General features: G+C 33.6%; 1 protein-coding gene across 17 annotated transcripts in view; it reads left to right on the top strand.

The window, feature by feature from the left end:
- Nucleotides 1-27,910, top strand: part of AGTPBP1 (ATP/GTP binding carboxypeptidase 1) — a 226,964-nt gene that overhangs the window by 170,733 nt on the left and 28,321 nt on the right. For 15 of the 17 annotated variants that reach the window (XM_056805970.1, XM_056805972.1, XM_056805971.1 and 12 more), the window contains 10 exons: nucleotides 388-471; nucleotides 1,931-2,017; nucleotides 2,105-2,253; nucleotides 3,976-4,063; nucleotides 6,200-6,344; nucleotides 11,515-11,668; nucleotides 12,791-12,971; nucleotides 14,544-14,673; nucleotides 16,156-16,287; nucleotides 19,666-19,842. In XM_056805970.1, coding sequence (XP_056661948.1) covers nucleotides 388-471; nucleotides 1,931-2,017; nucleotides 2,105-2,253; nucleotides 3,976-4,063; nucleotides 6,200-6,344; nucleotides 11,515-11,668; nucleotides 12,791-12,971; nucleotides 14,544-14,673; nucleotides 16,156-16,287; nucleotides 19,666-19,842 — 1,327 coding nt within the window. The remainder of the gene's footprint in view (nucleotides 1-387; nucleotides 472-1,930; nucleotides 2,018-2,104; nucleotides 2,254-3,975; nucleotides 4,064-6,199; nucleotides 6,345-11,514; nucleotides 11,669-12,790; nucleotides 12,972-14,543; nucleotides 14,674-16,155; nucleotides 16,288-19,665; nucleotides 19,843-27,910) is intronic. The other 2 variants (XM_056805977.1, XM_056805978.1) reach the window with 1 other exon arrangement.

Here is a 27,910-nt window from a genome sequence, read left to right as displayed (position 1 = left end):
GCTACTTTTATCGAATAAAAGTACCAAAGCTTTTTTACAGCTAGATGCTCAGAGACATTTTATTCATGATTGAAATTTCTTCTGAAAAGATAAGTGCTTTTCTATAAGGTATTCAATATTGAATGCCTCTCTAAAGGAAAATACTGTAGTGTGTAAGTGACCTATGCCTATTTATGTATTGAAATTTTGTATACATTATCTCAAAATTAAGGCATACTGTAAGGTAGGCCTCCAAAATGAAGTTGAAGACATTTTCTTTTTAAGACATTTGTCTTTAGCCTTCCAGTATGAGAGTTTTCTTTAAGCCCAGAACTTACTTTGGAGAAAGCAATATGTTGACCTTTGAAAGTCCTAATTCCAATCAAACTTCTTTTTTTGTGTTAACAGGACAAAAATTGCCCAGGATATTGAGAGACTAATTCATCAAAGTGATATCATAGACAAAGTTATGTATGACCTGGATAACCCAAAGTAAGTATGTGAATTTAGCAGTCCTTAGTTTCCTTTTCATTTTACATTTAACATTGTGGTTTTTAAAGATGTGAATATAAATTCATCTACCACTTGTCTGACTATAGAGTACCCATATTATGTTATTATATAAAAGTATGGATAATTGAATATTGATTATAGTAGTGATTCTTGGTAATTTAGTGAAATATGATTATATGTTATACTTCTATTTTCTCTTAAATATACTTTTTAAAGTAGAAATACTCTAGGAATTAGAGCCAAACCATTTTATTGCTTTTATAGCAATTATTACTATTAAATAAAAACTATTTAGTTTTAAGGATCAGAATAATAAGTATAAGAAAATTAAGTATTTTGGGTATGGAAGATGAGGGTGTTAGAATTCCTTCTTCCCTTTTTTGTCATTCACCACCATTCCTTGTAATGAAAAGTCTTAAGTAATAAATCTGTTTTCCCCCATTTTGGCTTATGAGGAAATACCTGTAAACTTCTCCAGCTAGAATTACTTAGAGCAAAATATGTTAAAATATATATTACATATATATATGAATATATATTTGAAAACTTTGCTTAATTAAATTGGCTACATATGTACAAGAATATGTTATTAAGTATCTAGCCCAATTTGACTAACATTTATTAAATACTTGCTATGTGTTAGGCACTAGGGAAATTACATTATGTATATTGGCATATTTGTATATATATACACATTTATATATCAATGCCAGAACTTGGGATACATTCATAAGAAAGGAATAAATACTATATTAATATCTCTAAGCAAGGGGTATAGTTTTTTAATTATGTTTCAGTTTATTAATTTATTAGATAACAGTAGAGTAGCATATATTTTGATTTATTTTCTTATCTGGAGGCTAAGGTTAGTATTTTGAAGGGTAGTAGTTATTTTCTAGAAAGATAAAAGGTCTTATTTCAATTAATAAATTAGTTGTCTCTCACAATTAAGCTGCAGATAGATTGTTTATTAATAATACAGTAAGACCCCATATCTATGGGGGTTATGTTTTAAGACCTACTGTAGATGATCAGACCCAGGATATAAGTGTATGTCTGCTGACCCCATATATACTCTCTGATCCCCCCTCACAGTTCTGTGCTTTGCAGTCTCCCAACCCAGCCACAAAAATAAACCAATGAAAGTGAAAGCAGAAGAGGGTTTTTCTACCCTCCTCAATGGGGACCTCTTCCCCATGGGGACCTCTCAGTTTACCTCAGGTAACTGTGGCTTTGGAGAAGGAAACCTTGAATAAGGGGGCCCTGCTGGATTCATGTTTATAGACTTTAGCCCAAGTTTTTTTTTTTTTTTTTGTGATTTATCTATTCTAAGTTAAAAAAAAAAGGTGGCTGTTAAAAAATTAAAAGAAACATTTACTTTTGTCATCTGTATAAACTGATTTTTGATATTTTTGCTTGCCTTTTTTTTATTTTAAAGTTATGTTATACCAGAAGAAGGAGAAAGTTTGAAATTTAATTCCAGATTTGAATCTGGAAATCTACGGAAGGTTATTCAAGTTAGAAAGTAAGTATTTTTCTAGTTCCTCATATAATACCTGCCCAGAAATTATTCCTATTTTCAACAGATTCATTTTTCTTTGTTCATCTTCAGAAACGAGTATGATCTTATTCTGAACTCAGATATAAATAGCAATCATTATCATCAGTGGTTTTACTTTGAAGTTAGTGGAATGCGGACAGGCATTGGATATCGATTTAATATCATCAACTGTGAAAAATCCAACAGTCAGTTTAATTATGGTAAGAATTTTCTATCCCTTGTAGGATACTTTGAGGGATCTTACGCTATCTGCAACAAAGGAGGTTATTTTAAAAATTAGTGATATCTTTTACAAATCAAATGAGTGTACTTATCTAGGGTGTTGCTTCATTAATAAAATATTTATTTTTAATGTGTAAAATTGGAAATAATATCAGTTTTATTATTTATGTTGCATAAATATGTGAAAGCTTCATGATTACTTATTAAGAACCTGAGTAATATCAATGGGGAGAGGGTTAGACTTGTAAGAGAGGGACTTTGGTTCATATCCCTCGTTAGTCAATAAAAAATGATTTCACTCTATTATCTTATAAACCCATCTTAATTTGATATATTCATCAAAATCCTATTACTATGAATGAAGTTACAGGTTTAATGAAGTTGTCAGGTAGGTGATAAAGTGGTTGGACTTGGAGCCCGGCAGACCTGAGTTCAAATCCTGTCTCAAATACTTAGTAGGTTTGTGACTTGGGCAAGTCCTTTAACCTTTTTCAGCCTAAGGCTCTTTCTGTGAAAAGGAGATACTCATAGCAGCTACCTCACCGAGGTTGTTGTATGGATCAAATGATAATTTATGTAATCCACTTGACAAACCATAAAGCATTATATAAAGGCATGCTCTAATGATTATTTGTGCAAAGCTGTTTGAAATTTATGGTATACGTTGTTTCACTAATCAGATTCAATTCTAAAAAAGACAAGCATGTTAGCAAAAATCTCAGCCTCCTAGATGTATGCTCCACAAACAGCTATTGTGTTGAGAACTCTGGGCATTGGTGCAGTGTTATTGAGAACTCAGTGGCATTGCTGGTATAATGGCTATATCACTGGGCCCGGAGTCCAGAAGACCCGAGTTCAAATCTGGCCTCAGATAATAGTTGTGTAAATCTGGTCTTAGACACTTACTAGCTCTGTGACCCTAGGCAAGTCTCCTAATTCTGTTTGCCTCAGTTTCCTCACCTGTAAAATTAACTGGGTAAGGTAATTGTAAACCATTCCAGTATCTTTGTAAAGAAAACCCTAATTGGGGTCATAGGGAGTTTGACATGACTGAAATTACAAAACATCAAGAGGAAATTTTGTCCATTTACTGTCACTTTGGATATTTGCAATGAAATTTTTAAAAAATCAGGTTTAAATTCCTCTTTGCCCTTTTCTTTTTGTGTGATCTTTGGGAAGTCACCTCACTTGTTTGGCCTTCAGTGTCCTCTTCTTTAAAATGATAGTGTTGAACTGAATTTCCTTTTGAAGTCCTTATAGCTTTTAGCTTTTCATATCATCATCCTTAATCAAGCTTGAAGTTGTTGATAATTTAAAATAAATTTCCACGTTTTTATATTCACAAAAGTTCAGTTAAATAGGCAAGTTATAAACAACAGAATAATGGAATGGAGCATCATATTTTATATTTTATTTAGTATTAAAAACTCCTGAAAGCAAGCAAAGGTATAATTTTTAAGAAACTATATCCGAAAATTAAAATCTTCACCAGGAAAAAACATTAAAACAAGTTCTTAATCCTCATATATTTAGTATGTATTAAAAAGAAAATATAAAACCATCTAGGATTATTTCATAATTATGGAATAAGAGCTTTAGCAATTTGACTTAATGTAATTTTTAACTATGAAAATAATACTTCCTGTCTATGAATTTTGGAATGTTTTCTTCTTCATATGTTGTTTCCCTCTCCTTTGAAGGTATGCAACCTCTTATGTATTCAGTTCAAGAAGCATTACATGCCAGACCGTGGTGGATTCGTGTAGGTACAGACATTTGTTATTATAAGTAAGTATTCAATGAATGAAATTATTGAACTAATATTTTTATTTACTACCTAATGAGATTAAAGAAAATAACACTAATGATTCTTTTTGAACATAAATATATAAAGCAGAATCACTAAATTTGTTAAGATACATTTTGTACTTATTCCCTTTAACCAACCATACTTTAAATTACTTTTTTATTATAAAACTTCAAGGATACAAGTTAAGATAAGAAATTCAAGTTAGTTTGTAATTCTTTGTTACTATGATGATAATACATTTAATTATTCTCTCTGGCATTCATAAATTTATATGTACATTTATTTCATATTTTTGTTTTTGAAAGATTTTGATTTCTTATAGTATTTTGACATTTTAATTATTTTTGTCCTTCTACAGGTGCTTGATTTTGTTTTATATGGGTTCAGATGTTAAGCAGCTTTTAATTTACTCTGATCCTGTTTTTGATATATTTCCAGTTATATCCACTTAAGAGATCTTATGATAGCCCTTCTGAACTATTTTATTGTGAATCTTGGCATTGCATATTTTTCCATGATATTAAATTGTGTTTATCTTTGAGTCTTCTCTTTTATCCAATTCACTAAAGCACTCTAAAACACTAGGCATCTCAGGTGATAGGGTACTTAATAGACTTTAATTCAGAAAGACTTGAGATGAATCCTCCTTTAGTCATTTATTGGCTGTGTGATCTTGGAAAAGCCATTTAATGTCTCTGAGTCTCCTTGATGGCTTCTGAAATTTGTTTGTCTCTGGATTTATAATCCATGATCCTATGATATAACCAGTTACCAAATTTTATCATTTCTACTCATTCTAGAGTTTTATCTCTTCTCTTTTCCTACTACCAGTACCCTAATAAAGACTTTTGCTTAGGCTATTTAAATAGCTTTCTCAGAGGTCTCACCACTTCTTTTATCTCCCACTCCAAATCATTCCATATTATGCTGCCAAAGTATATTTTCTTACTCTTAGATTGGTTATGTCACTTCTATGTTCAGAAATTTTCAACTGCTGCCTGTTGCCAGCTAAATAGCATTAATAATCCTTTACTTGACACTTAAGACCCAACACCTCCATGTACTCTATGCTATAGTCAAACTTATCTGCCTTCCCCCTAAATACTTCTCTGTTTTCTCATGCTGCCTCCTTAGCCAAAAATGTCCTCCCTTCCTTCTTTCTTTGTCTATTGAATTCTCAACTATTCTTTAAAACTCATCTCTAATGCCACTTCCTTGAAAAAAATTTCCCAAATACCCTCAATTGGTATTAAGTAACTTTCTCTCTATGCCTGAGATAGTACTTGGGCAACTCTCCAAAGTGCTTTTCCTGTACTACTATGTATTAAAGGTCTGTGGCAACTTCTTATTTTTCATTTGGAAGAAAATACCTTACTCTTCTACTCTTTGACTGGAAACTTAATGAGGTAAGGGCAAGTGTCTTCTTATTAACTTTTTATCTTTTCCAGAATCAAGTACAATGGCTCATACATAGTGGATATTTAGTAAATGCTTATTGAGTAATTAATACATGTGTAAGCAAAAAAAGTAAATTAATGCTTTGTCTGCAAAAATAATTAAGGGCTGACATTAATTCTTTCCAACCATTCTCCACCATTTAAAGTATTACCTTATTTGTTTCTGTACTTCATAACATTATTCAATAGGCTTTTTTTGTGCTTTTATTCTGCATTACTAATTAAGTGATAGAAGGTATACTTGGCAGTATGCATGCATTCTTCAATTTTGTTTGCTCTATGAAAGAGATCTGTCCCTTATCATTTCTGTGATTTGTAGTCTGATAGTAGTTTATACTGAATTCGATACATTCTTCTCCATTAGATGACATTTATATAGACATGACACTGTCAAATTTATCTCCTTGTTTAACTTTGACCACAATTCTAGATATAAATAGCAATATTTGGTATATACAGGCTGTTGTCCTTTGTACTGAATTTAACCTCATAATGTTTTTTAATTTGAAATAAAAACTTCTGGTTTTTGTTTTTTTCAACTAAGATGTGAAGGTTGAATGGCTGCAGTAAAATTAGCTAAGACATTTTTTCCTAATGTTTCAATATTTAATAAATTTCAGATAAATTAATAAACTTTTTTATGCTTTTCTCTTACAGAAATCATTTCTCTAGAAGTTCAGTTGCTGCTGGTGGGCAAAAAGGAAAATCCTATTATACAATTACATTTACAGTAACTTTCCCACATAAGGATGATGTTTGCTATTTTGCTTATCATTATCCATATACATATTCAACTTTACAGGTGAAATCTAAATTTCATTATATTTATTACTAATTTTACAAATGCTTGACATATAATTCAATATTGGTTTCTATAGAAATAAAATATTTTCTTTTAATTAATCATCTTAATGAAGAACAAATCAGAACTTACAAGGTTAATTGGATGTTCAATAAACAATTGAGCTCTTTTGTGGGGAAAAAAGAAAGGAAATAAGGTGCTTGAAAGAACTTAATTATTTTGTTATTTTCATAGATAAATAATTAATATAGTAAATATTCTAGCTGGTCAGTCAGGTTTGTCCATAATCTTATGCCAATCTGTTTTTGTCCTATTTTTCACTATTCCTTTTGTAGGAATTTGTATTGCTCCATTATATCTTAAATCTATTTCATGCTTTTCTACTTCCATAGGTTTAATTAAACATTTTTCTCTTTCTGGGATGCACCAGTTTCCCCTTATCCCCACTTCAAAATCTGCATTTCCAATGCTTACCGATTTTTAAAGCCTCAAATGTAATTCTTGCTCATGAATCTTTTCTTAATTTGTCCCATACAGATTAATTTGCATCTCTTTTGAACTACCATGGCTCTTTTCACTGCCACATTCTTCTTTGTATTCTAGTCATCCAAGTATATCTATTTTCCCCATACTTTTATAGATTTGTGATCTTCTTGATACTGATACTCCCTATGCTGATAAAGATTGCATTTCCTATGTATGTGTATTTGGCATGGCACCTATTAAGAAGGCATGGCCATCTTAATACATCTCTTATTAGGAGTCCACTCAACAAATTTGAACCTTTCTCTAGATTTCTTGACATTGGGTGGAGCACATAGATGTTCATCACTTAGTTCTCACTTTTTTTACCTGAATGACCTATCTTTTTTCCCATTATACATTCCTCTAATAAAATTTTTATATGCAAGTCCTTATTTATGATGAGTTGCAGATTAATATCTTTCATAAACTTTAATATTTTTTAGGTTATCCTCATTTTTAGTTATTTTGAGACTCATTTCATGATTACACATACACAACATCACTGGAATAATATTGGTATTAGATGATAGGCTGTGTTTCAAGGAGAAGCTCAAGTTATTAAAAGAAATATTTCCCAAAGGCAGTTAGTTTATTCTTCTCTTCTACAGTTTAGTCTAACTAATTGTCCATTTACAGTGTCTGTTCAAGATACATGTAATGATGGATAAGCTCTGAGTTATTCATCTAGGTGCATATCTTTCTATAAAAAATAGCCATTTTTTATATTTTTTTGTGTGAGTGGCTAGACTGACCGTAAAAGATTACATTTTTCATTTTGAAGACCCTGTAGTGTTTCAGAATTTGATTAAATCGATGTCATATCATCTGCTTTTGGAGTAGGGAATACCTTTTCAATTTGGACTCTGTTGGACATATTTCATAAAAGTGACAACAGTTATTAATAACATACTTATCTCAGTTTTATACATCACTTGATATTAATAATGAGAAGGTCATTTAACTGTTCTATTGTTATTTCTTTCATGGAATCTTGAATAATTTTAACATATGCAAGGGAGACAGATTTTTGAAAGAATCTTTAAGGCAGAATTTTGCTGTCATGAAGCAAATGCTTTTTTATAGTCAACAAGTAACATGCTCAACAGGATCCTCCTGTATTTCTATTCCTTTCAGTCAATTATATAAGTAAAATTGTTGAAAGCCTTTCTGTCCCTTTCTCAAATTTTTGTCAAAGATGAGCTTAATTCTGGCATATGGTATTTTCGCAATTTTTGCCGAAATTGGAAAATAATCATTTAGGTGAGTAGTTTTTTTTTCTAAGGTCAGTAATTATTGATTATTGGTCATCTTTTTGAAGGGAACTAATTAAGTCTTATCTCTTTTTCCTCATGCCTTTGGTAGCCTTTCCACTTCCAGCCATCTGGAGCACCCTCAAAATGAAGTCACTTCTAGCATTGGCCTTTTTTGTGTCCACTTAGTCTAGGTTAGATATTTTCTCTCAACTTTTATTTTCACTTATGACACTTTCGCTTCCTAATGCTGTACTACTAGAATTAGTATTTTTGATTCTAGGTGTTTTTGAGGGTGGAAAGTCAATTAAAATGTATACAGATTTTTCACCTTTTTTTGTTTGTTGTCCTTCCATTTTCTTCTTTAAATGACCTTGGGATTACTTTGGCTAGTCCGTTCTCTTGCTAACATCAGACTTGTTCTGCATCTTGTTATTTAATGAGCTGATATTCCTCATTATTTTCTACCATGCTTATTCATGTGATTTTGTAAACATGATTATATTCTAGTCCAGTATTGTCTTTTTGTGCTCTCTTTTTCTTCTTGGAAAGGAGATCAAGTGAATGCCAGACAAGGCAGTTTCTAGACTCTTTTGATCTCCTTATTATAGCAACTTATTTATATAATTTAAAATTCTTTAGAGAATGGATATAATCAGTGCTGATGTCCATTATGATGCCCATCTAGTTATCATTTTTCAACATCAATAACTTGTTTAAGTGAGATTGGAGTTGTTAAATGTTAAATGTTAAAATACACTTTTCTCTTTTTAATTTTTTTCTTATTTTGTATTAAGCTTGACTTTTGCTCTGATAATTCAGTGGCCTGACAAAAAGGAGATAGCCACTTTAGGAATGACTCCCACATAAATCATGAGTTTCTTGTCTATTAAGTTATAATCTATTTTACTTTTTATTGTAGTATTTGGTTCCCACAATAAATAAGAAATGGTTTTTCCTTTGGAAGAATTTGTAGTCAAATAGAGGAGTTAGTATACCCTCAGTGTCCTAAATAGATACCTTATCACAGTTTGGAGTTAACACCTATTTTATGGCTATGCCAATAAAGCACATTTAAAACTTAACTAAAAATTATCTCACTGTGCAAAATTGCACAATAAAAACTACAGGGCTTATGAAAAAATGGGAACAGGAGCACAATACTTTGTTTCTCATTTTTTGCAGTGTTGTCTCTGATGGTCTAAAATGTTATATAGATGAGACGTCTTCTGGGTAGCCTATAGCCATTTGATTTTTTTTTCTTATTTCTGAATTTTCCAACTTTTTTTTCCCTATATGCCTATCTTTGTACTGAATTAATTGTAAAGATAAAGGAAATGTTGACATAGTTTTCTATAAAAAATAAAATATTCATAAAATTTCTTTACTCCCTCATCCTCTACAACAGATGTATTCACATAAGCCAATTATTTTCACAATGTTATTTTTACGAATTATTATCATGTGCATGGAAACAAGATTGCCACATGTTCTATAAAATGATGTTTCTTGTTGACCATGGATATACAATAAAATGAACTCTGCTAACTTCTTTCATTCTTTTCTCAAAGGAGAGACTTTGGAGCCATATTTCCATTTAGCTCCAATTTCCTTTTGTCTTATGGTTGCATTTTTAGTGAAAAGTTCAAATTAATATGATTCAGTTCCTCCATTTGTCTATTCAGTCACTGGGTGAGAATCTCAGGTTTTTATGTGCCAGTGAGTAAGTTTAAGTTTATAGATAGTCTGAAAATTGTGTGATACTTAGCATCCTCTCCCTACTTTTTACCATTCTAAAAACAACAGAAGAGTCAAGAGGAGACTATCTAAGAATGAGGACTATTTTGTATTTGTCTTTGTTTCATTGGTTGCCATAGGCAAAGGATTAATTGCCAGGGGGCTAGTTCACTGATGCTGAGACTAATCCTCAGCAAGTTTACCTAGTCTGTTTCTGGGAGTATATTACAAGTCTTCTAGAATATCAAATCCTGCCAGAATTTGTGCAGTCTTCCATATATTGTTGTTTTAAAAATGTGAATTCATTCTAGCAAGATTCATTTATTAGGGAGTGATTTGGGCAAATGTGAATTTCATCTTTTCACATGCATGATTTCATTCCCAACAAACACTAAGTTGATGCAGAAAACTACTTAGCTGAATGGGACCACATAAGGAAACATAGGATGCATACACCTCAAACATATGCCAGCTACTTCTGGTCACCATATATGTTACCCTATGTGGTTGTTTACCATTATTTTGCATTTGTGAAATTTTCTTTATGGGAAAAAATGCAACATTTAAGACATCCCAGGATATGTGTCCGATTTCAAGCAAAATGCCTTCAAAAAGAAAACTATAAGAATTGTTGAGAAGCTTGAAATAATAAAGTATTTTGAAAGAAATGAAAGAACATATGATATCTTCTGAGCATGAGGGCTAAAGAAGTCCACATTTTAGACCATCAGAGACAACACTGCGAAAAAATAAGTATTGTGCTCCTGCCCCCATTTCCCCATAAGCCCTGTGGTTTTTATTATGCAGTTTTGCACAGTGAGATGATTTTTAGGAAAGGATATGTCTTTTCAGTGTAGAACTAAATGTGCTCTACTGGCATAGCCATAAACAGGTGTTAACTCCAGGCTGTGATGAGGTATCTGTTTAGGACACTGAGTATGTACTAACTTCCCTATTTGACTATAAATTACCCCAAAGGAAATACTATTTCTTATTTATCGTGTCTTGGCTGGATAACTTTTGCCTGGCCATTGAATCTTAATAGTGCCCCCAGACAACTCTTTCTGTGTAGGAAAGGTGCCAATCCACATTTATGAAAGTTCCTTAGTTCCCTACCTTGTGCTTCCTTCACTGATGAAATTACAAGTCCAGTCCTCCCTCCAAACAAACCTCAAACAAACAAAAAACCTTATTCTTACTGTGGAAATGTCAGTCCTAAGTTATTTCATAGTTTTTTTAAAAGGATTTTAAAGCATCTTTATAGTATCACAAAATTAGGAGCACAATACTTCAAGTTTTGCTAGCCAGCTAAAATAAATTGTATTGAGATAGCAAACATTATATGATATCAGAGATTCATCTGCCAAAGATATTTGAGGAAAAGTGACTATTTCAAGAGTAGAATAATTATGTATGTTGAATGTTATATATCTACTGAAAGAATATTTTGTAGGAAATATTTCTTTACTTAAAAGGAGTTGAATTCTATGTTAGTAGAAGTGTGAAGTATTGAATTCTTATTTTTGCAAATTATAGAATTACTCTGTTGCCATCTATCTATAGTGGTATAGAATCCTGAATGCTTTACTTTCTGTATATCATAAGGGAAATTTACAAAGGATTTTATGCTGTGCTTTTTAAACATTTTTGTTATCAAGATGCATCTTCAAAAATTGGAATCAGCACACAACCCTCAGCAAATCTATTTTCGACAACATGTGTTATGTGAAACTCTGTCTGGAAACAGCTGTCCTTTAGTGACTATAACTGCTATGCCAGAGTCCAATTATTATGAAAATATCTGTCAATTTAGTAAGTATACATTGCTTTATATAAAACACAGATATGTTTCCTAGTTATCTTGACTGCAATCTTCTCCTTATAACTCAAGAAAGTACTAAACATTTTAAAAGTATAATATGCCTTTTTATTGTTTTGAATTCATTAAATAATGCTTTTGCTGTTTAAATGTAATATAACAAGAAATCTATCAAATATGATAGCATGATTAGATGCCTACCTTCAGTCATTCCTTGCATATTTTCAGGGCTTCAAAATGTCTTATTTTTTGTGTTTTGTTGTATAATTTTGGTGGGGAAATTGTTATAGAATAAATTTTTAAAAACCAAATGAGAGAGGAGAGTCCACATGGTACAATGAAAAAAAGCACTAATAACAGGAAAGAGAGGACTCTACTTTAAACCCTGACTATGCTATTTACTACTTGTGCGACTTTGGAAGAGTCACTTAGTTTCCTCATGCCTCAATTTCCTTATCTCTGAGATGAAGGGGTGGACCTGAGGGTTTCAGAGGTCTCTTCCAAATCTAGATCTGTGATTCTATGTTAATAGATAGCATGCATACACACATGTTATCTATTCAGGCTAACTACCATAAAAATGTCTCAAAGTGACAATTTTTTTAGTATAAAAGAAAAAAATGAACAGAGGCTAATTTATATGGTGACCTTGATATGGGTGAAGGGATGAAAGGATGAACTAAGTTCTTTTATAGGATTGACTGCCAAAATATAATGAGAAAATAGCATAGTTTTGAAATTAAATATTGAAATTTGATAGAGCTTTACTTTTAATGCCTATAAAACAGGAAGATATGTAGGTATGTATATACATTTTTATAGATAGGTATTTTTTAATCCCTTTAGCTTTTTTGAGGATTATAGATTTAAAAAATTATAACAATTCAAGTTCTCCAACTAATTATTCATTTATAAGTATAAGATAATATTCATTTCAAATATCAAAATGTGGTAAATTAGGAGTTGAATCATAAGTGAATTATTTAATCACTAATGATCATGCTTTATATTCAGGATTATAGTTAAGTAGATACATTTCCAAAACCATTTAAAGGTAATAATTTTATTTTAAACTTTAACTGTTCTTTTCAACATTAAATTTATTTTTACTTTAGGAAATCGCCCTTATATTTTCTTATCTGCTCGAGTACATCCTGGAGAAACTAATTCAAGCTGGGTTATGAAAGGGACTCTGGAATATCTCATGAGTAATAACCCTACTGCTCAGAGCTTACGTGAATCTTATATTTTTAAAATTGTCCCTATGCTAAACCCAGATGGTGTCATTAATGGAAAGTAAGTTAAAATTAAATTTTAGAAATCTTACTGTTATAAACTTTTATGATTTATTGATATGTCAGTGTTCAGGTTAATTTGTTCAGGTTAAATCAGGTTAATACATTTAAAACTGAAGCACATCAGTTTTTTCCCTCAAATAAAGCAAGTTTTCATAGAGAAATATTTAGTATTGATTTAAAATTAATATTATTTGTTACAATTCTCAATGAAAATGTTCTGCCTGAAGATTTTGATTATCAGATTTATTGAGAAGTTCCATTCTTTGAATTAAGACATTGGTGGTGTTCTAAATGTAGTAAGGTCATCCATTGCAACTTCCTCATTATTTTTTAACTATTTATTACTTCTTTATTAATTAAGTAATTGGTGTACAATATACTATACATAGAATTTTTTTTATCTTACTCAAGCAGTACTTTTGTTGTTTTTGAAATAACAGTTTACCCTTTGGAAAAAGTATGCCTATATTTTTTCTTCTTTTTAGTTTTAAGAGCAGAATACTAATTTGTCTCAAGTTGTAGAATCTGTAGTATCATACTGCCAAACTACTTCTTACATGAAGTTATTGAGTTCTCTAGTTTGGCATTTAGAAAGATAACTCTTTTTAAAAGTCAGGTATTTTGAGAGGTAGGAATTTACAGTTATTTGCAGATTAAGATTTTTTTTTAAATGATGAACTTCTTTGCCATGAACCTTTCTCTATTTCAAACTGAATTGATAGGTTTGGAGACTATAATTAATTCTTCTAATGTGGAAACAACCTGATTATTTTTCCTATGTTAAGTGTTATGGAATCATGGATTATAATCTAGTTGCAGGGAGAAATAATTAGCCCATTTATGCATTATAATCTTTATAATTTTTTAACCACCTCTAATTATTTATCAACTTTGCTACCTTCCTTAATTATTTGTGTTCTATAGGAAATTAGAGTAACTGTTATTATCAACAATAATAATGATGCTTTTAATAAAGCATTTTACATCTTACAAAATTGTTTTTTTTTTATGTCTTTTGGTTCTCATTCCAATCCTATGAAGTAGCAGGGTAAAAGATAGTAATCTTATTTTATAGATTTGGAGATAAAGGTTCAGAGCCAAGAACCTAATTAAAGTCTTAGTTATTAGGTTATTTTGAAAACAGTTATAACATATCTTAATCTTTGAAAAGCTAGAAAATTTTGACTTAGTATATCTCACCATGGTCCCAGTTAGAATTGTACATATTTAGTTGTTTATTTTTTTAAACCCTTACCTTCTGTCTTAGAACATCTAAGACAGAAGAGTAATAAGGGTTAGGCAGTGGGGGTTAAATGACTTGCCCAAGGTCACACAGCTAGGAAGTGTCTGAGGCCAGATTTGCACCTAGGACCTCCTGCCTCTGGGTCTGGCTCTCAATCCACTGAGCTCCAGTTGCCCTCTAGAACGGTACATACTTACTATGAATTAGGCAACTAAGTACATTTAAATTACACATTAACCACAAATTTAAATTAGAAAAATTTTTTTAATGAACTAAGTAATGGTTTTGTTATATAACAGGTTGCTTTCTTTCTTTACATTTGTGTAGCCACCGTTGTTCTTTAAGTGGAGAAGATTTGAACCGGCAGTGGCAAAGTCCAAACCCAGATTTGCATCCTACAATTTACCATGCTAAAGGTCTGCTACAGTATATGGCTGCAATAAAGCGTTTGCCTCTGGTAAGGATCAGCTCAAGTTTTCAGGCTTCTTAGTCAAGGAGATTAATATATACATCCATAGTAATATTTTAAATTCTTGAAAGTGGTATTTGTAGGTTATATAAAGAAAACCATTTAATAAGCTATGTTATTTTACTAAATTATTATTGCCTAATAAATGTTGTCCTTTCCCCATAAGCATTGATATAGAAGTGATTTTAATCTTTTTAATAAATATGTTGACATCCATAGTTAAAACAAAAACATAGCTTGTTATTTAATTTTTATGAGCCTTAGATTTGAACAGGATAGTTTTTCCTAATTCTGAATCTGTTTTGTTCCCAATATTCTATGAATATTTAATCAGACCATCTCAATTAGGCAATTTTCTATTTCTGCATTTTCTTTCTATTTAATTCAAATGTAATATTTGTGGTTTTCTTTATATTTGACAAGTGATAAGCCTTTACTTTTTACTACCATTTATACTTCAACTTTTACTTGTTCAAGTAATTTTAATGACTTGGTTGTGAGTTGCTATATTTCATGATGTTTGATTCCCTATTTGAGCATCACTGGAATAATGTAGACATCATTTAAATTCTTAAATTTTCAGAACAATAGAATCATTATTAAATTTGTGCTAGGAAGTCTCATGCACACAAATTAAGAACTTCTGGTCAATATTCAATTTATTAAATCTTCCAGAAGAGTCATAGTCAGGACAGTGTAGGTGTAACATTAAGACTGTATGTTGGATTGTTTGCGTGCTTGTGTGTATGTGTACATCTTGCTTTCTTTTGAGTTCATCTGCCTTAAGCAACTTGCATTAAATATTTCCAGCTTATTAAAGATTAAATTATTTTAGCTACTTCTGGAAAAGAAGTCATCTTGTGAACCTGTTCTTTACTTTTTCATTTTAAAAATACTGGTCTTATACTTTTCATAATTATTTTTATCTGTGTCTGACTTCTGAAATCCCTAGCTAATTAACACTGTAACAGCCTTTTCTTCTTTTTTTTTTTAAGACTCCTCTTACCTTCCATCTTAAGTATTGGTTCCAAGGCAGAAGAATAGTAAGGGCTAAGGTTGCACAGCTAAGAAGTGTCTGAGGCCAAATTTGAATCCAGGATCTCCTGTTTCTAGGCCTGGTTCTCACTCCCTTGAGTCACCTACCTGCCACCACCCCCCCCCCCCCCCAGCTGCATTTTACAAACCATTGGAAAGAGAAGAACATTAAATAGCTATATCAAAGGCAAAGAGTAGCAGTCGGACCTGTGGTTTGGCATGCAGAATATTGGCAAGCATTGACTTCTCCAGAGGCTATGTCCTCTCAAACCTGGGTGTTACTTCCTGAAATGGTGTTGTTTTGTGTTAAATTGTAGTTCTAGTGAGATTAAGAAGTTTAGAAATATAATTCTGGAACAGGTGTGAATATACTTAGCTGTATTTTGATAATGTCTGAAACCTGAGCTATTCTGAATATGATGTTATCACTTATAGGTTTACTGTGATTACCATGGTCATTCTCGAAAGAAAAATGTATTTATGTATGGCTGCAGCATCAAAGAGACGGTTTGGCATACGAATGATAATGCTGCCTCTTGTGATGTGGTTGAAGATATGGGATACAGGGTGAGTTCTGTGAAGGGGTCTCATGTTTTCCCTGCTTTGTAGAAGAGCCTATTGTGCTCTTCCTTCCTTCCTTCCTTCCTTCCTTCCTTCCTTCCTTCCTTCCTTCCTTCCTTCCTTCTTTCCTTCCTTCTTTCCTTCCTTCCTTCCTTCCTTCCTTCCTTCCTTCCTTCCTTCCTTCCTTCCTTCCTTCCTTCCTTCCTTCCTTCCTTCCTTCCTTCCTTCCTTCCTTCCTTCCTTCCTTCCTTCCTTCCTTCCTTCCTTCCTTCCTTCCTTCCTTCCTTCCTTCCTTCCTTCCTTCCTTCCCTCCCTCCCTCCTTCCCTCCTTCCCTCCTTCCCTCCTTCCCTCCTTCCCTCTTTCCCTCTTTCCCTCTTTCCCTCCTTCCTTCCCTCCTTCCTTATTCCCTCCCTCCCTCCTCTCCTTCCTTCTCTCCTTCCTTCCCTCCTTCCTTCTCCTCTTCCTTCCTTCCTTCCTTCCTTTCTTTCTCCCAACTTCCTACTCTCCCCTAGAAAATGAGCAAAAGAGGATTTATCCAAGGAAAGATGAAGTCATGCCATGCATGTAAATGGCTATTCTCTAAAGATTTTAAAAATTGATTAATAAATGAAATAGAAGCTATGGACATATGAAAATACAGAGTAGCTTAAGATAAGAGGAAAGTTAGGAAGGCACATTACTGTCTTAACATTGGAAAGATGTATACATTTCTTTATGTTCCAGGCTTCTAGAAGCTTTCCCCTGAAGATTCATCATGGAACTATCATCTTCTAGTCATATTATTCCAGGTCCATTGAATCTTTCTCAAGAACATTCATCATGGAGTTAGCAAAGGCAGGGATACGGTTTTCCAGGGTTCCCAGCAAGAAATCTTCGCTGTTCCTCAACATACCATTCCCTTGACAGTTTACCATGTAGTTCTTGCTCTAGTCTTTAAAAAAAAACAATAAACAATTCATTTATAGGGACAAATAAAGACATTATTTAGAAATAATCTGTAGGATCTGGACAACACAAATTCTTATTGAACTTTGGAAATAACATACTTATTCTGTATCCTGTACTTCTGGTTTTACATGTTTGAGATTTTACATGCCTGAGGAAGCTATTGGGCTGCTATCAGTATTCAACAGGAATTGAATGTTTGTTATAACCTTATCCTATGTTGTGTGTAGTACTTTGTTAAGGAGTGTTTAAATGAATTAAATTAGTTTGTTTTTTGTAATCTCATTTTTCAGTGTGACATTGAAGGGCTTCCATAATCTGTTTTGCATCTACATTTCTAGTCTTTCCTCTTCTTCTTCTGCTTTCTAATCAAACTTAACTGCTTACTGATTACTGTTCCTAGGACATCTTTCTCTGTGCCTTTGCATGCAATGGATTCATTCTTTCCTCACCGCTGCCTTCTAAAATCCTTAATGTTCTTTAAATTTGGAGCTCTTAACCTGGGGTCCACTGACTCTTTTGAGGGTCTAGATAGAGATAGAGTTCAAGGGACAAATTCCCTGGGATGGTAAATTGTTTCAATATAATTGCTTCGCCTTGTAATCTTATATATTTTATCTAATGCATTTAAAACCATTATTCTAAGAAGGGGTACATAGGCTTCACCAGTCTGTCCAAAGATCCTATTATAAGAAAGGTAAAATACAACTTACATGCTGTTTCTTACATGTGACCTTTCCTGACACCCTTGTCCAGTCAGCTAGTAGTGTTTTGCCTTCTTGAAAATACCTTGTGTATGGGGGTAGCTAGGTAACTCAATGGATAGAGAGTCAAGCCTAGAGATAGGAGGTCCTGGGTTCAAATCTGGCCTTAAACAATTCCTAGCTGTATGACCCAGGGCAAATTACATTACCTCCTTTGCCTTTGCCTTTGCCTTACCACTTTTCTGCCTTGGAACTAATACACAATATTGATTCTAAGACAGAAGGTAAGGGTTAAAAAAAAAACCTTGTTTATGCTTTTTATTGACTTATATGTTTATATCATCTTTTATCAATAGAATATAAGCCTCTTAGGGACTGTTTCATTTTTAGTAAAGTTTATTTTGCATTTGTTGTCATTCAGTCGTTTGGGTCATGCCTGATTCTTTGTGTCCTAATTTGGGATTTTCTTAGTAAAGATACTGGAATGGTTTGCCATTTTCTTCTCCAGCTCTTTTTACAAATAAGGAAACGGAGGCAAACAGGGTTAAGTGACTTGCCTAAGGTAACAACAGCTTAGGTCACAACAGTCTTAGGTCAGATTTTAACTCGGGGAACTTGATTCTCCTGACTCCTAGGCCTGGAACTCTTTCCAATCTACTACTGAGGTATCCCCTCTTATACATAGTAGATACTAATATAAATGTTTGTTGAACTGAATCACATCTGTAATTGCTAAGAAATGTTGGGAAGATATTTCTGAATAAGTGAACTTGCTGGTGTTTCTCACCAGCATTATTTTTCCTTTGGATCTGCTTTTCATCTTTTATCCTGCAACTAGTCTGTTATATAATAAAAATTACTATTGATTAGTAGTATACATCAACATGTCATTCATATCTTCATTTTTATTTTTTGTTAGGTCCTAAACAGCCAATAGGACTCAGATAAAATAAAGAAATCATGAGAGAATAAAGGTGACTTGCAAATAAATATTTCAAAACAGGAACTGGAAATCCTCTTATTAGAAAAGTCTTTTGTACTGATTCCAATTACTCATTTTTGTTATAGGATAGTAAATATAAAAAGTAAACTATGAAATGAGTTTTTGATTTGCCTATTCTAAAAAGTGAACTTCATTTTCTCTTTATTTTTTCTAAAATTAGTAGTGTCGAATAATCCTCATGTAGCAAAATTACTTTGCTATTAAAAAATAGTCTTGTAAGATTTAAGTTAAAAATTGCTTCTTATCTGTATACTGCTTTCATATGTATTTTCTAATGACAGTTAACATATTCACATCATTTGTGATATTGAAGTTTTTTATTAACTAGTCTGAACAAGAAATCCTTTCCCTGGAACTCTAAAAATTGCTCACCAAAACCACAATTTGAGAAGCAGTAGGAAGAATCCTAGAAAGAGCTTTGGATTCAGAATTTAGAGACCTATCTTTAGGATTTGACTCTACCAAGTACAAACTCTATGACTATGGGAAAACAGAGAAAATAATGCTTTGTATTTCCTACCTTAATGGATTGTTAGATGGCAAGAATTTTATGAACTAGATTGCTATATAAGTTTGAGCTATTATTATTTGAGCAGCTTCTAAGTATTTTCTGCAGAAAATCCACAAATCATAGTGAGGCTATTCATAGTGAGTTTTGAGACAGATAAGAGCTAGAATAATCATTGTCGTTTCCTTTAATTTTGAAAAATGCCACTGGTTTTCTTTCTCAGACTTTGCCTAAGATATTGAGCCATACTGCCCCAGCATTCTGCATGAGCAGCTGCAGCTTTGTAGTGGAAAAGTCCAAACAGTCTACAGCCCGTGTGGTTGTTTGGAGGGAAATAGGAGTACAGAGAAGCTACACCATGGAGAGCACATTATGTGGCTGTGATCAAGGAAAATACAAGGTAAATACTTTGGGTAAAATTAAAGGCTTTCTTATTGAAAGTATTCCACCTAGGATAGACAAGCAGTTGATAGGACCATTCTTGTTCTGGAAGACTTTTTCATCTCTTCCCTTCTCCTCTGTTCCCCTCCCCTTCCATATCTTCTCCTTTCTCTTCCTTCCTTCCTTCTTTCCTTCCTTCTGCAAATCTTATATTTAATATTGTACAATATTAAATATAAGTGTCATGGAGATCTATTTTTAAGTATTAACTCCTTTTCCCCCAACACATGGTGGCAATTGATCCAGATAAAGCTAGTGAATCTGCAAATCTAGTTCTGCCTTTAGGAACCTGAAATTAAATAACTCCTTGTGGTCCTGTGTAGTTTCATTATTGTCTTAGTTCTTTTAAATTTGTGGATAGAATTGTATTATTTAAGAACTAAAATGTACTTTAGAAATTAAGTTCAATTCCTTCACCTTTTAGGTGAAAAAAATATGGTTATGGAAGAGATAAGATAACTTCCCATGGTTTCATAGTTCTTGTTGCAAAAGTCTAAAACTGCATTGTTAATGAAGCAAAGAAATTCAATGCATTCTGGAAAGCATGTAAAGATTTTGTAGTGGGACTCATACCTAGGTTTTGTTGAGTAGTAGCTTAGTAGCAGAGCAGGAACTAGAATTCAAGACCATTGATTCAAATCAAGAATTCTTTCTACTCTATTATGATGTTTCCTTATCTTTCTTTACTAAAATGTTTTCTAAAAGTATATTTGTAATATCTTACTGTGTATGGCAATACATCTTTACATATATTACTTTGGTAATGTATACATTATCATCTTTATTAGCTAATGACTTAGTTCTTAAGACATATGGTGTATTAATGCTTTTTATGACAGTGCTTATCACTATCATGGCAGTAATCTTGCTTCAATAATTCTGCCCATCGTGGGTTTTCCCATGAGAAGTATAGACATTTAAAATGTAGGGATATTAAAGATATGTAACAGAAACAATTTTTAAACATTCAGAGTAATCTCATATATATATATGTATATATATATAAAAACATACATGTATTAAGTAAGCCATTTTAAAATAATTGGAAAACCTGGATATTTATATTCCTTTCTTTGTTTCTGAAAGATCATATATAGCATGATGTACAAATTATTTTGTTGAGTCTTTTTCTCCACAGGGTAAAGGGATAATGGATTTGGCATTGAAACATTCTTGTATGCTTGAGATAAAAGATGATCATAAATGTGCTTTTCTGAAAAGTCTAATAGCTCCCCATTGGTTAAGATTAAAAAAGAAAATTTATTGTAGTATATATCTAAAAATGTTAAGTGTTCATGGAGCCAAACTGACTCTTAAGCAATAATAAACTAGAAAGCATGTAAAGATTTTGTAACAAGACTCTGCTTTTGGGGGCCAGTTGGAAGGGAACTTTAATAAACAATTTTAGTAAATGTGTTGAGCCAGCTTTTTGTTGGCAGTGTCCAGTTTTTCCCATTTGTGATATCCCCCTAACTACCTTCAAATAATATGGAGGTTTAGGCTATAGTTTTGTGGAAACAGGCTCTTTTAAAATCTGTTATGAGCTTCTGATAAGGAGCATACGCACTGTAGGAGAGAACGTGGTTTACAAAAGTGTCTGCTTTAAAATTGGTTTGTAGAGAAATAGGAAAAGAGAGCTTCTGCGCTCTGGAGATAGGAGTTCCAGTATCTTTTCAAGACATCTATACAGTAGAGGAGTACTATGGTGCCCTAACTTGAAATCATCTGAAAATAATAGCTATTTTAAATTATAATTTACCTCCCACTTTCTTTAAAAGTTATAATTTTTACTTTTAATAATTCTATAAATATTTTAATAACAAAGTTGCTTAACACGCATTTCCCTTTTAGATGTTTGGATCAATATATTATAGATTTTAAAGTCTTGTGAGTAAAAGTCCATGACTAAGTCAAGTCTTCTAATAGGTAAAATGTAAATTTTTGATTGGGAATATTTCTCTTCTGTTATATAAATATATGCATGTGTATCTGTATAATCTAACTCATTAATGTTAAAAAGCTATGAGAATCTAATAATCTTGTAAGAAGTAGTCATGCTTTTATCCTCAAGAAAGTTGTTTTGCTTTTAAGCTAGAAAATGTGCTTAATTAATTGCTGTAACTTAATCCAGAAAGAGATTTTAAGTTAAGATGGAAAATGAAATTTTTGATAAAGGCATTTAGGTAGATTTGTATAAGTTTTTTGGGTGATGTTCAAAAGTTCTATTTAAATGAGATTGATTATGATAAAGCACAGGCTTTTTTGTGGTAAATAGTTTTCTGTGATTCATTCTCTTGAATGAATACTAAGTCCTGTGTACTTTAGGAACATTTTTAGTCTGGCTAAAGTTGTTTTGAGAGTCAGTTAACATTTATTAAATGCCTGTGATGTCCCACACTGTGCTAGGCAGAAGGAATATGAAGAAAGGGAAAAAAAAAACAATCCCACCCTTGAGGGATTCTAATGAAGAGATGGCTAGGTGGCTCAGTGGTAGGGAGTAAGGTCTGGAGACAGGAACTCTTGGGTTCAAATTTGACCTCAAATCCTTTCTAGCTGTGTGACCCTGGGAAAGTCATGACCCCAATTATCTAGCCCTTACCACTTTTCTGCCTTAGAACTGATTCTTAGTATTGATTCTAAGATAGAAGGTAAGAGTTTAAAAAAAAAAAGTGATTGGGAATGGCTTCCTGTAGTATGTAAGATTTTAGTCTGACTTGAAGGAAGCCAAGAGACTGAGATGGAGAGAACCAGTGAAAATGCCCTAAGTCAGGAGAGTTTGGGACATGCAAAGTTTAATTTGCCTTCTTTGAGGTGCAGCAAAGAAGACCCATCTCATTTAAGTGGAAAGAACATAGTGAGATATAAGATGTAAGAAGACTGGAAAGATGGGAGAGGCTGTTATAAAGGGACTTTGAATGCCAAAAATTGAATTTTACATTTGATTCTGGAAGTAATAGGGATCCACTTGAATTTGAGAAAGGGGATTACAGGATCAAAACCACTTTGGTGGTCGAATGAAGTATGAACTAGTGTGTGGAGAGACCTGTTTCAGTCAGATTAATCAATAATTGCAATTATTTAAAAAATCTGGGTGTGAAGTGATAAGGGCCTATACCAGGGTACCAGAGGAAAGAAGGGGGTATATTTGAGAGATGTTACAAAGAAAGAATTAACACGTGATAATAGATTTGAAATCAAGGTGAGAGTGACAAGTGAAGTATCAATCTTAGATTGTGAGTTTGGGAGGATGGCAATGCTCTCTATGGTAATAGAGCAGTTTGAAAGGGGAAAGGGTTTGGGGGAAAAAGATTTTTAGTTATAGACATAATGTATTTAAGTTGCCTACAGGACATTCAGCTTGAAATGTCCTAATAGGCAGCAATAGATGCAAGACTAGAGGTCAGCAATGAGATTAGGGCTGCATAAGTAGATTTGAGCTTCATCAACATGGAGATGATAGTTGAATTCATAGGTAGTGATGATATCATCAAACAAAATAATACACAGAGAAAAGTAGACCCATGACAGAACCCTAAGTGACACCCAGTTACTGAACATGACCTGGGTGAAAATTCAACAAAGGAGACAGAGAAGGAGGAGTCATATAGGTAAGAAGGAGAACTACTAGGAGAGACTAGTGCCTGAAAACCTAGAGAAGAGAGCATTAAGGAGAAGAAACTGATTGATAGTGTCAAAAGCTCTAGAGAAGTCTCGGAGAAATGAAGATTCAGAAAAGGCCATTGGATCTGGCGATTAAGAGATCAGTATCTTTGGAAAAGAAGGAGCAATTTTGGTTAAATGATGAAGTCAGGAACCAAACTGTGGAAAGGAAACAAGACTGACAGTTTGTGGGAGAAGGGCCCAACTGGGAGTGGCAGTTGGGTCTTGTGACGAGTCCATCCTTCCTGCCGAGAGTGGCAGAGGGGTCTTGTGACGAGTCCATCCTTCCTGCCAGGTGGGACTTGCTTCCGGGGGTTGGAGGGGAGAGGAGCTTGTTCAGCCCAGTCTGGAGTGGCATGCTCTTCTTGGTTCAGCGGAAGACACAGGCCTCTGAAGGTCAGATTTGTTCTTGTTTGCTTTCTGTGTACTGCTAAGATTCTGAATTAGAACAACGAGAGTAGACGGGAGTGGGACAAACTCTCTGCCAGCCTCTGGGGCCTGACCTCAGGTCTGAAGCTGAGAAAAACTCCAATCCCAACTAGTTATTAAACTTTATGTTATTTGAATTCGCAGTCAGATACGTGGACTATCATTTCTGGTCATAGAGGGAGCTGAACTTCAGTTTCAGTCATACAAAGACAAACCGTCCTTATTGGACCCCTGCTGTTTCCTCTCAGCAGGGGGCATCTCCCTCCCTTGCCTCCCAAGCAATATTTCCTCTCTCCCTTTAACTCCTCCTTACCCCTATACAAACCTCCCATTAACCCCCATTTATCCCCATTTTCCCCAATCCTATTTCCTTTCCCAATAAATATTACAAAACTATAGAGAGTTAAGGAGAGAGTAAGAGAAGAAATACAGGCATTTATTATAGATGGCCTTCTCAAGGAAGTTAGCCACAAGAGGCAGGAAAGAAATGGAATGATAATTGATAGAGATGGATAGATCAAGTGAAAAAAAATTTTTAATGTTTTATCTTTATCTTTATTTTAATAACAAATTTCCACTTAAATTTTCCAAAGTTATATGATTCATGTTGTCTCCCTCCTTTCTTCCCTCCCTTCTCCTGTAGTTGACAAGCAATTCAATCTGGATTATACATGTATCATCACACAAAACATTTCTATATTATTAATTTTTGTAAGTGAATAATCTTATAAAACCAAAACCCCAAATCATATACCCAAATAAACAAGTGATAAATCATATGTTTTCATCTGCATTTATACTACAACAGTTCTTTCTCTAGAGGTGTATAGCATTTTTTTCACAAGTCCCTCAGAATTGTCCTGGATCTCTATTGCTGTTGATATCAAAGTCTATCACTTTGGATCATTCTACAGTATTTCAGTTACTGTATATAATATTCTCCTGGTTCTGCTTATTTCACTCTGCATCAGTTCACAGAGGTCTTTCCAGTTCTTTCTGAAATCATCCCATTCATCGTTCCTTATAGCACAATAGTATTACATCACCATCATATACCACAGTTTGTTCAGCCATTCTCCAATTGAGGGACATCCCTTTAGTTTCCAATTTTTTGCCACCATGAAAAGCTCAGCTATAAATAGTTTTGTATAAATGTATACTTTCCCATTTCTTTTTTCTCTTTATGATATAGACCTAGTAGTGTTTTTGGTGGATCAAAAGGTATGCATTCTTTTATAGCCCTTTGGGCATAATTCCAAATTGCCCTCCAGAATGGTAAAATCAATTCAAGTGAAGATTTTTTGAGGATGAAGGAGACATGAGCAATTTGTAGGGAGCAAGGAAACACTCAGTAGATAGGGAGCGATTGAAGATAAATAAAAGAGTGGAGATGATAGAAGGAACAATTTGCTGGTAGAGATGAGATAGAATGAGATCACTTGTGCATGTTTTGGGGCTGACTTTGGCAAGGTCTGTCTCATCATTAGATGGGTGAAAGAGGCAGAAGGTACTTGCAAAAGACATCTAAATCATATGAAATAAGGAGAGGAGAAGAGAGAGCTCTTGTGAAAGGTTCCATTTTTTCAGTAAAATATGAGCCAAGGTTTTTAGCCAAAATGATTGAGGGAGGGGGAGCCATGGGAGATTGAGGAAAGAATGAAGAGATTTGTAAAAACTATTATGATGAATGGAATAGTGAATTCATCAGGGAAGTATAAAAGGATTGACCTGCAGCAGTGAATGCCTAGTTAAGGTTATATAGCATAAATTTGTATTAGACTCATTCAGGATATGTACATGATTTTCCCCACATTCTTTCAGCAGGATGTACATAGCAGTGAAAGTGGCAGGTGGTGGGAGTGATCCATTTGCAATTTCTTTGGGTAATGCTACCCAAAGAAGTTGCTTGCAACATCTGGTGGTCTAAGGTTTTAATTTAGTTTAGAGAAGCATTTTCATTTTAGCAAGTAGATGATGAAGAAAGCATATTTGTTGATTTACTTTTAATTTTGTAAATTAACTTATAATATTTAAATTTATTCAACTTATTGGGAAACTTCAAATCTCCATACACTGGCTGGTACTTTCTGAAAATGGAGATAAATTTGTGATTTGCCTTACTGCGTGTTCATTTCTCTTTCATCATCAAAAAACACTAAATTGACATATCTATCCTTGCTAGCTGCCATATCTCTTCTTCCTTTCATGGCTAAATTTCTTGAAAATGCCATCTACCCCCTGTGTAATTGGAAAATCTGTAACCCTAAAAACTACATTTCCCAAGAGCCCACTGACTTCCTATTGTTACGTACTTTCTGTAGATGGGATAAAATTCAGTGGGCATTCCTGGTCTGGCTCTTTTGGCTTCCTGTTGCGAGCATGGTAGTGGTAAGCAGGGATTTTGAACAGGCTGATTAGCTATGGGCATGTGGTTTTTATTTTGTTACCTTTTTATTCTTTATTTCTAATGATCATTAATACATCTTTTTTAACATCATATTTTAATTATTGATGATTAATTTTAATTTTTAAAATGATGGCGACCAGAAGTTGGGGAAGGAATTCTCAATTTTGTAAGATAGCCTAGATAAATTTTTTAAGCCACATTTCTCCTGCCTTGGCTTTTCACCCCCCCCACCCCCCCACCCCTGACCCCCGCTCCCCCCAAACTACAAGAGAACTCCAAATTCTCTTTGGAGCTGCTACTCCTGCTCCTGAACCTCCTCCTGCTCTCCTGATCCTCTGGCCCCAGCTCTGGCTGATGTTGCTGTTCCTTTTGGTTCTGCTGGTAGGTGCCACTGTGTCTTTGGAACTCATAAGCTAGAAGTCCTTGGAGCCATTTTCCAGGCAGCTCTTAAAAAAATCTGGTGTGTCTTCCTTAGGCAATAATTAACCTCCTAACTCCCTGTCCATGTGGCAGAGGAAGCAAGCTGCTCCCTAGCATTTTACCCCATGGGGGAAGGGGAAGGAAGTTTACTCTTCCAAACAGGAAGTAAAATTATAAGCATGGCACACTCTATGAAAGAACAGTGCATTACCTATTTCAAATAGCTCCCAGTTTTAGAATTTTTCTTCCTACTATTCCTGGGTGTACTGGTCCTTTCTATTATCTTGCCTGAGATTCAGGGGAGAAATTCATTTCCCTACAACCCCTTGCCATTTGGGCCTGCCCAGTCTCTAAGATTCATTCAATTTGGGATTTCTCCTCACCATGTTCAGTGAGGCATTCTCCCTCACTGTGACAAAAGGACTAAATGGATAAGGCAGTAACTTTAAAGAGTCTGGAGGTGAAAATTTCAAGGCTTTTTCAGACTCCATTGTTTTATAATTGATTTTAAGGGGTCTTCAGACATGATTTTTAGATTTATTTTTCAATAGCTCTGACTGATCATCTTGCTTGCCTCTGAATTATTTGTAACAAGAGGTAAAAGGTCCATTTAGTAGCTGAAGTGGAGTGCAATTATATCCCTACCTCCACATTTGTAAAAATGTAAATGGATGGGACATATCACAGTCTCATACCAGAGGAACTGGAAAGTTGTTCCTAGGGCGTGGTACTTCTGGATGACTCCCAAGAGGGAGTATCTCTCATTTGTAACTTTTCAGTTTACTCTACCCTTCCACCAGAATGATCTATATTCTTGGTGATGTTTTAGACCCAAAATCAACAGTACAGAGGTTTTGTGTCTTTTCTGGGTTCCTCTGCCACATTTTTGTAATGATGGCAATAATAGAATTAAGAAAAAAATCTCAGCCAAGGTTGAAAAGTTGCTACACCTGAAAAACTTGTGACAAGTATCCATCAGTTCATAGTTTGTTTTTTTTTAATGTCATGTCGCAACTTATGTAAAATATGATAGTGGGTTTTTTTTGGCTATTTGTTATTGTCATTAAGTGGGCTATTATAACTTTGGGGATTTTGATACTTTTTTTTTTAA

This window comes from Monodelphis domestica, chromosome 7, assembly GCF_027887165.1.
Source record: "Monodelphis domestica isolate mMonDom1 chromosome 7, mMonDom1.pri, whole genome shotgun sequence".
NCBI classification, from domain to species: Eukaryota; Metazoa; Chordata; class Mammalia; order Didelphimorphia; family Didelphidae; genus Monodelphis; species Monodelphis domestica.
Note: the sequence above shows the minus strand (reverse complement) of the source record. Positions and strands in the feature narration are given on the sequence as shown.